Here is a 9,536-nt window from a genome sequence, read left to right as displayed (position 1 = left end):
CGGGACGGGACAAACGGGACGAAACGGGCGTCCCGTCCCGTCCCGTGTCCCGCGTAACATTGGCCCATCCCGTTTAATTTTTAACGGGATGGGACGGGACGGGACCGGAACGGGTCGCGGGACGGGACGGGCCGGCCCGTCCCGTTGGACAGCCATAGTGTGGATAAAGAAACAGAAGATTTCTTGAGCCGTAGTTAACAATTTAATATTTTCATTCACTACAAAATAACACCGCTCCACAAATTTGAACTAATATTTAATTATTTTCCTATGATGTTATCGACCAATATACTATATTTGTCTAGAAAAAAATTGTGGAGTTTGAAGTAGAACTGTTACATTTAATTTTAGTGTGAATTAAGGCACTTAGCACGTATTTCTTATTTTTCCTGATGTAACTATTTTTTCAAGCCCGACGTAAACTATACATAGTAGGAATATGGATATAGGACGTAACAATCACAAAATTTTCGAACTGAAAAGAATGAAAATTTTATAATGTTCGAGTCCTAAACAGTAATTTTGTTAGAATGGGCCAGATGAAGTACTATTTTTCATGATACTTTTTTTCTTATTGGGAATTTCTTTCCTTTAATTTCATTGTTGCAGACTGCTGGACACTGTTTAAACGGAGGTTAATCATTTTAAAAACAATTTTAAAAAGAAAAAAGAGAGTGGACATGAATTTGAAGCCTAAATTATTGAGGAATTTACCATGCCATTTTTTCTAAATGATTCAGCTGTAAGGGCAGCCCAGTTTCAAATCCTATAGCCCACCACGACAAAATGGCATGGCATAGCCATTTTTATGGTTGGTTATTAAAAAATAGTCATGTTTGCAAAGTTATTGAAAAGTGGCCACTATTTAATGCGAAGATAAAATTTCGACAAAAGTACCAGCTGAAACACGAAAAGCTCCAGCATAATATGCTGGATTATGAAACTCTTGCGTATAAACTTGTAGCATATTATGTTGGAACTCCAGCACATATATTATGAATTCTAGCACATTATGTTGGAATCTCATATGTAAAAAATCTGAACTCCAACATATTATGATAGAATTTTTCTAGATTTTTAAGGGTGTTTTGTACAGATTTTATTTTCACATGAAAAATGACTAAATTTCGATTAATTTTAAAACTATGGCTAATTCTTAATTAGCAGTTACTATAAATCTAGCTAGTCCTGATACCCCCCCCCCCCCCCCGGGGCAACTAATCAAGTTCCACGACAAGCCTAGTCATTTCTCAATGTATGTATGTATGGAGAATATGCAGTAGAGACTAGTGAGGCTGTCTAATCTCTTAGCAACGACAATTGGACTGAAGTGAACTGCCTTCTTGGAACTAGTCTTTCGCCCGTATGGTTGGAAGAATTTCAACAAACTGGAACCACTAAATTAACAAAATCAATAATTCCTATGATTATAAACATGCATGCAGTCGTTAAACCAGTTGAAAACTATAATGTATTCTGCTTGAAATAGAAGCATATTATCTAATTACAGCACCAAACAATGTACATCAAACGAATTAACTAAGGCATCAAATAATAGCAACCAAGTTCTGTATTTCATCAGTAAGCTGAACTAAGCAATATGGCATATCTGGTTGAACTTTTACCCTTTTACTAAAATAACTGCTCTCAGTAGTCAGAATAGTACAACAACAGTAGGGGATTAGATTAATCAAATTTCATACTTCCTTTCCTTTCTTTGTCCGAGTATTTCGACAAATTTTTCATTCTTAATATCAGTGTGTCATACTGAAGGAAAGTACTTGGAGAGACCATAAGGGAGAGAGTAGAACTCTTCACTCCTCGGATCTCGGCCATAGTACTTGAACTTAGCCCACCAATGCCTTCCACTGTCTTTCCTAGTTAAGGGATGCCTGCGTGCGAGAGTCATGTCTAAGAAGTAAGCAATAATTCCTGCCACTGCAGCAGGGGATGCGAAGATCACTTGCATAATTTGGTCAAACTGCACATAGCATAAAGGATAAATAAGCTTTTATTCAATTCTTCAAAGCCATTTGTGGGAAATCACTGGGTATATTGTTGTTATATATGTACTAACCGAGGCAGAGCCAGATTGAACTGGACCGCGACCAGTGGTTATGACATAACCGTTGAAGTATTGTGGCACAGAAAGGCCCATATAGATTGAGAAACCTAATATGAACTTAGTCCTGTAGCTGTTCAGGTTGCAGAACTGTAGTAAATCAAAACCAGCAGCAGCTGCCTCATCCAATCAAACACTAACATAAGTGATCACAGACTTTATATAGGGAAAAGGAGCATCCAGACAGGCATGCAAAAATTGCTAATTTTAAGAAAAGAAACTGGACTAATTCAAGCTAGTTATTGTAGTGTTAAGCATAAGGCACCTTTATTTGGAGTGTCCTATAGAATATTAGACTTTGTGTGAGATCATATATTCAGATTGTAACTAAGTGCATCAAATTCATGAGGAGTTTAGGAATAATTAGTATAGGAATTATTTTTTCACAGACAAATTATCTTATAGAAATGAAAAAAGGTAGTCCGGTGCACAAAGCATTCCGCATCCACGTAGGTTCCGGGAAAGGCCGCACCCCAAGGGGTGTGATGAAGACAGCCTACCCAATGCAAGCATTAGTGATTGCTTCCACGGCTCGAATGTGTGACCTATATCCCAAGCTGTGTAAATAAGGCAACCTACCCTAATCATTAGTGGATGCTTCAACGGCTCGAACGTGTGACCTATATCCCAAGGGGTGTGATGAAGACATCCTACCCTAATCATTAGTCGCTGCTTTCACGGCTCAAACGTGTGAGGTGTGATGAAGGCAGCCTACCCTAATCATTAGTGGCCGTTTCCACGGCTCGAACTCGTGACATATAGGTCATACGGAGACAACTTTACCGTTTCTCTAAGGAGCAGCTATTGGAAAGCAGCAATTGCATGTCTTTTAACGTGAGAGAAATCACATACACATGAGGGCAAACAAGACGCAATATAGAGCTCCAATGATCGGTAGAGGTATTGAAGCAAGAATAGCTCCAAATTTTCCTGTTTGTGGTCAAAGAGAGGGCAGCCATTAGTTCCTATATTTATCATAAATCTACGATAGTTAAAAAACTGTAACCACTTAGGAGCGGATTCATTACAAAACAATAAACATATAAGCATTTACCGAGATCTGCTATATAATAATTAATATGATGAGTGTGATCTTTGTAGAGAATATCTCACCTAACACAGAAAAGAAAAGCATAAATGCTGCAGAGATTTGAATTACTCTTCTGCTGCCAACTCGTGTCAATGCCAAAAGACCTACATTTTCACTTCACAGTTCATAAGAGAAAAGCATTAGAAGGTAAGGTTGGCGTGTTGATATCAGAGACTACTACATTATTGGAAAACGTTAACTATTAGTATAATACTCCTCACATCTTAGCCTTGCTTGTGTCCTTGATTCTAAAAATAGTACTATGAGATATACAACAAACTAAATGTCCTACATACTTTAAGCATTTCTAAGGAAGAAAGACGTATTACATTGATACGGTAGCTCCACTGCCCGTTCCCCATAAACCATTGAGCAACATACCTAATCCCTGGACGCCAACAAAAAGAAAAGTTAAATTTCAGCAGAGAATTATATATAGAGAGAAAGAATCCGTCGTTGGTGAGATATCATCGTTGTAAGTTCACCTACCAGCCATCCAGCACCACGGCTCAGAACTGAAGCTGGGCAATATGTTGCACTTCCATATCTTGCAGCAGCAATAAATCCTCCAGTAGACTGTTAAAAGAGATATAAAAACTATTCTTCAGAAGGACAATGTCAACATACACGACGATGTTCAGCCTTGAAAGTTTACAATACCCAAAACCTTAATAAATTCAACTAGAATCATGCATCTCACAACATAGTCATAAATCAGTAGTTGAAACTGGATAAGATGTTAAGTTTTCATAAGTTTTACTAGTGAGAGGAAAAAATGAATCAAGTCAGCAACTACATCAAATATTAGCCTAAACATTTGCAACTGGATATACACCTCAACGAGAGAAACAAAAGCTGCAGCCAACATCAGAAAGACTTCTCCAGCATCAACATCGGGAGTACCCCATTGCAATGGGTAAGGAAATCTTATCCTGCATTTCCAGAAAATAAGAGTTCTTGAGAGCAGACGCACAAGAATAAAACCTATAGTATTACACTAGAAATTCGTTCAGATATTCTTTAACTGCCAGACATTGTCACTTTATGATAAAATAAGATATTCACACAGATTACCGGTCTTGGTTGATATCGGACTACATCAGTATTACAGTCAAGCCTACTACTATCTCCTCTCATAATTATTACAGTATCAATTAGCTGATGCGAAGTAAAACTAAAGTTAATTTGATGAAGCTATGCTCTGGCATGATTATTGCCACAAGGGGACTATTTGTTCGGTACTGCTGCCGTTTTGCCTTTTTTATTATAGGTAAAGACAAAATCGGGTTGAAAACATGTAATATCATTTAGAGGCCTGGATATGCTAATGTCAAACTCAACTGAGGAGGATAATTCCTAAAAAAAATGAGGTGTAATTTGTACCAAAAATGATACTGTTAAGAACAAGCATAGGAGATTTTGATCATAACATGTCCATGAGCTCCAAATTTTAACATGCTTAATGAATAAATAGAGAAGTGACTACTTATAAGTGAAAATATTAGTGTGAACAGACCATGAAGCTCCACTAACGAGCCCTGAGCGATCAACTCGGCAACTGAACTGGGTCTGCAGGGGTCTGTTCTTGTATGCACCTGCTACTGTGAGAAGGGCTGCAAATGCCCACACTATTCCAACTGATAACAGGACAGCGAATCGCTCAAATAAGGGTTGCTTCAATTTCCACATATGAGGAATAAACTGCACAAACATTCGTTAAACACATTAAAAGACCAAAATGGAAAAACCAATATCAGCACAAATAATTGATCTCCATATCATTCTTCTGCTGCTTAATCCTTATACAGTGGATCTAAGCAGATCGAGAATCAAAAGCTACCTAGCACTTTTTATTTGATTTCCTTTGTTCATTTAGCGTTTGATTCTCCTATCTCGTTATGCAACTTTCCTAATAAAAGATAGTAGTAAAACACAAATGAATACAATAAAGAAAACAAGGCTTCCTATCATGTTATTGCCATTCAAAGGGGGAAAGGCATTTATATCAGGACTCAGTGATTACTAACATTAATAGGTGCAGATATATAATACATGCATCTCAAGACCAAACCCAACAAATATTAAGAATAAGGCTTACTTGTGACAGCAATATAAGTAGAATTAACTCTGGAAGTCCAATTTCAACACATTCTGCCAGCTGCCATCACCGATCAACATAAATAAATTATAACTCAGTAAGCCAATGTTGAAAGGAATGGAAGTAAATATATGTTCACGGCCAACTTAAGGTTTGTTTATCTAGCTCATTCGAAGAGGAGATAGAAGATAGTAGTAAGGAACAACCAGAGTTCTTACAAGTGGAAAACCTTGTTGATATAGCCCAATGCCAAGAAGCAACACCAATGGAGCCTTAGAAAGCGGACACAGGAACCTATATACATTGTCAAACAACTGAAATCAAACCTTTTGTTCAACATAATAACTAGTAATACAATGCTGCAAAGAGAATAATTCTGCAAAATGACCACCTTGTAACAATTCTCCAAACTCCAAAAAAGCCAGCTAATATGGGAAGAACGGACGCTATCATCAGAGCCCCCTGCATTCCTCTCATCGATTGTTTAAACCTCTGAAGAAAATGACGCGAAGCAAATGATGCTATGATCAGAGCAATTTATTTTTTGAGGCAAAAATTAATGCTCAAAACACAAAACTGAAGCAAGCAATTCGAGTACTCCAACCTCACGAGGGTCAAGGTATGTATTGTATCTGTTGGATAATGCAACAAAAACGGCTGGGATTATAAATCTGAATGATCCACCTATCACCACTGGAAGCCGGGTACCAAACCAAGATTGCAAAAGAGTATTCAACCCAGCAACAAATAGCAAAGTTTGTATCAGTTGAGCTTTCTCCACCTGGAAGACAAACTATTGTAAGTATATACTAATTCCCTGAACTTTCAATAGTCAAATAAAATAGGACGCATAAGACTTCATACAACTGATAACAAAGACAAAACAACAACTACTACTACGCCTCAATCCCAAGAAAGCTTGAGATCGGCTATATGAATTCTCACTGACCAGTTGCTTTATTTAAAGCTCATCTCAAACCAAGATTATACAAAAATTAAAAGAAGAAGAAGAAGAAGATATTAGAAGTTCTCTATATTTTCTAACAAAGATACAATTTTTAAAAAGATACTTACATTGCCACCACCCATTTGAGGGACAATGATGGTGGGAATGATGACAGTAGTTCCAAGCATAACTAGATAGTGCTGAAAACCCAGTATAACTGCCTCAGCTGCATCATTTGAAGTAGGAACTCAGAATATAGCTTCCATACTTCAAGCAGTCAATAGTTAATTTTATAGGGGCGACTGTTTAATTTTGCAATATATGATCAAACAGAGAAGGAACCCACGGACTTGGTGAGGTAGTTTGGGAATAAGAAAGATCTCAACAAAACATTCCCGAGTCAATTTCTCAAAATGATCATTCAACTTATGATTCTTTTTGGCAAAAGTCATTAAACTAAATTTCCTCACTAATCTTCTAACTTCCAATTTTTTCCTACAAAAATCATTTGGCTAACTTTTGTCAATTTAAAATCACACAACTTATAACTGGTCACTCAAAAAATAAATTTAGTTAGAGAACTCTTAATCCGACTGAAAGACTCAAGTAGGCATGTCAAATTAAATAGCTAAGATGCCAAGGTTCCGTCAAAAAGCAGAGCCAAATATTTACCGAAATGATATAAGTATATGAATGTGATCAAGTAATTAAGAAATATATACATACCCCAAGAAGGATTGCTGTTAACACAGTAATCTACTCCGGGAAGTTGATCTTTCACCGGATGAGGCACTAATTCATCTCCTTTCCCTGCTGTCATCTTTAATTTCCACCACTCTATTAATTAGACTCAACCCAACTCGACCTTCTTTTTATATACCATGCAAAGAGTAAAAAATAATGTCTTTTTACTACTATTAATTTATTGCCTTTAAGAGAAACTGTAAAACTTGAAGCAAAAGATCAAAAGAAGAGGGCTTTATTTGCATGGCAAAGACTAGCTTTTCTACGAGTTAGAATAAACTACGTTAAGTAATGGACGAGGAAGATGAAAAAAGGGGGAAAAAACGAAGAATTGAAAACGATAGAATATGGTTAGTTAGCGATAGTTGAGACTAAAAGCCAACCATCTTTTACAAGTTGATGTAGACCCTCTATCTCTGTTTATTCTCTGAAAAGTGATCAGCTACTCCAAGAAACTTTGTGTTAGGGGTCGTTAGACAAGCCTAACTAACACTCCACGTCCAGAAATGGATTTAAGATATATTCAAGAAGATGTAAAAAAAAATAATAATAATAATACACTAAGGTCATATATATGTAAGATAAATACACACAAATTTTAATGAGAAATACTAATTGAAAGTGTGATTAAATTGATAGTAGTAACTTTCTATCACCGGCTAAATTACATTTTAATGAGAAAAGAATTTACACATGCGTACAATTATATTACCTTATGTAGCCTAAATCCCTTTCTTTAGAAAACGTATGCCTTAACATCTTTTTGGACTACGAGTTATAAGAAAAGTAGATTTAAACTCTCAAGCAACTGATTTGAATACGTTTAAATTAATGGCCAATAGGACATATATAATTATTCGACGACCCATGCACATTATCACGGGTTTCCAGTTTAATGATTAAATTACTGTTAATCCAATTGAATTGTTAGATGAAACGTTGGTGGCTTTCTCATGACTAATTTCTAAACGTTATTAGAATTTATAAAAATACATTACAAGTCCTTGTTTTAATATATGGAAGAACCTATTATCTAACTATGGTTAAGAGCTTGCTTTAATTAATTGAATTTAAACCATTGATATTAAAATGAGACACATGTCACTCATCCGAGTGAGAACTTGGGAAAATTGAGTCATTAGGAAATGGAGAGGAATTGGATCCTAAAAAGAAAAAAGAACAGCCGTTGCATTTAATACAGTTTTGAAAACACAGGGAATTGAAAAGCTGTTCTTTTGTGAGTCTTAAGAGCTTGCTTTAATTAATTGAATTTAAACCATTGATATTAAAATGAGACACATGTCACTCATCCGAGTGAGAACTTGGGAAAATTGAGTCATTAGGAAATGGAGAGGAATTGGATCCTAAAAAGAAAAAAGAACAGCCGTTGCATTTAATACAGTTTTGAAAACACAGGGAATTGAAAAGCTGTTCTTTTGTGAGTCTTACTTAGATATATCTTATATTGTTACTTACCGTCAAATTCTATCATTATTTTCTCTTTATCTATCTGAATTTGAAACTTACTATGCATTACATTCATACCTCTCTATAACTGCTTTCTTATATAACAGCACTTCACAACAAAAACCAAGTTTTTCCGGAACCAAATTTCTATTATAATATATGTTTTGTATAATAACAATTTGTTATAACATCCAAAAATATTCGAAACAAACGAGACTGTTACAGAGAGGTTTGACTGTACTATACTCTAGTGAAGTCAATTGAATAGTATTATACTGCATATTTGAATTTTAAAAAAATTAAAGAAAGGGACCCTACAGTAGTGGATCATGTGGTCTTAGGTTTCGTTTGAATAGGGGAACAGCTTTATTTTTTAATAAATGAAAAATAATTACTTTTGCATTTATTTCGGTTGAAAAATCCACGTACTTAAAGAATTGATTTTCTATAAAAGAAAAACTTAGACAGTTTAAGTGATCAACTAACTACATTAGTTTTCAGAAACAAACATGATGGGTTTCTCTATCTGTTAGGATTTTGACCATTATACGGAAAACAAATATGAAATCTTGAATCTTACACAGGGATCGGTTGACATATTCTAGATCAGACTAAGATCGAGCAAATAGTTTTGCATTATATATATCTCAAAGAACAGAAAATCTTTCAATATTGAAACCATATAATTCGAACGACAGATCTATATCCAATTAATTGATCATGAGTTATTACAATCAACCTCCTCCAGTTGGTGTCCCTCCCCCTCAAGGTAACAAACATTCTTTAATATTGTTTGTTGTGTTCTTTATGATATTCTTGGAAATATATTGGATCTAATGGAATATATATGGATGTGAATATAATTAAATAGGATATCCACCAAAGGATGCATATGGGTATCATCCTCCTCAGGGATACCCACAAGGTTATCCTCCACAACCACAAGGTTATCCTCCACAAGGCTATCCTCCTCCGCCGTATGGGGCCCCTCAGTACGCCGCTCCGCCCCCTCAAAAGAACTCATCTGGCACCACCGGCGTCATGACTGGCTGGTACATATATGCAACCC

General features: G+C 35.9%; 2 protein-coding genes across 2 annotated transcripts in view; one reads left to right on the top strand and one right to left on the bottom strand.

The window, feature by feature from the left end:
* Positions 1-1,552: 1,552 nt before the first annotated feature.
* Positions 1,553-7,278, bottom strand: LOC109211926 (nucleobase-ascorbate transporter 4-like). Its single transcript, XM_019375528.1, has 14 exons — positions 6,983-7,278; positions 6,385-6,482; positions 5,915-6,091; positions 5,702-5,802; positions 5,529-5,604; positions 5,311-5,370; positions 4,729-4,913; positions 4,048-4,144; positions 3,702-3,788; positions 3,542-3,600; positions 3,236-3,327; positions 2,975-3,052; positions 2,078-2,238; positions 1,553-1,981 (listed from the first exon to the last, which is right to left on the bottom strand). Exons 1-14 carry the CDS (start codon positions 7,074-7,076, stop codon positions 1,763-1,765), a joined length of 1,584 nt encoding a protein of 527 aa, XP_019231073.1. The 5' UTR covers positions 7,077-7,278; the 3' UTR covers positions 1,553-1,762.
* Positions 7,279-8,952: 1,674 nt separating this feature from the next.
* Positions 8,953-9,536, top strand: part of LOC109211922 (cysteine-rich and transmembrane domain-containing protein A-like) — a 2,149-nt gene continuing 1,565 nt past the window's right edge. Inside the window, exons 1-2 of the mRNA XM_019375519.1 lie at positions 8,953-9,236; positions 9,339-9,519. Of these exons, the coding sequence (XP_019231064.1) occupies positions 9,188-9,236; positions 9,339-9,519 (230 nt within the window). The 5' untranslated portion in view covers positions 8,953-9,187. The remainder of the gene's footprint in view (positions 9,237-9,338; positions 9,520-9,536) is intronic.

The sequence above is a fragment of the Nicotiana attenuata genome, unplaced genomic scaffold (genome assembly GCF_001879085.1).
Source record: "Nicotiana attenuata strain UT unplaced genomic scaffold, NIATTr2, whole genome shotgun sequence".
In the NCBI taxonomy this organism is placed as follows: Eukaryota; Viridiplantae; Streptophyta; class Magnoliopsida; order Solanales; family Solanaceae; genus Nicotiana; species Nicotiana attenuata.
Note: the sequence above shows the minus strand (reverse complement) of the source record. Positions and strands in the feature narration are given on the sequence as shown.

Bases quoted from the DNA above. Each gene is read 5' to 3' on its own strand.
- LOC109211926 (XM_019375528.1), bottom strand. From the start codon at position 7,076: ATGACAGCAGGGAAAGGAGATGAATTAGTGCCTCATCCGGTGAAAGAT. The intron at 6,092-6,384 runs GTAAGTATCTTT...TTTGTCTTCCAG, and splicing joins CTCAAATGGGTGGTGGCAAT to GTGGAGAAAGCTCAACTGAT. The intron at 4,145-4,728 runs GTCTGTTCACAC...CTGGAAATGCAG, and splicing joins CTCGTTAGTGGAGCTTCATG to GATAAGATTTCCTTACCCAT.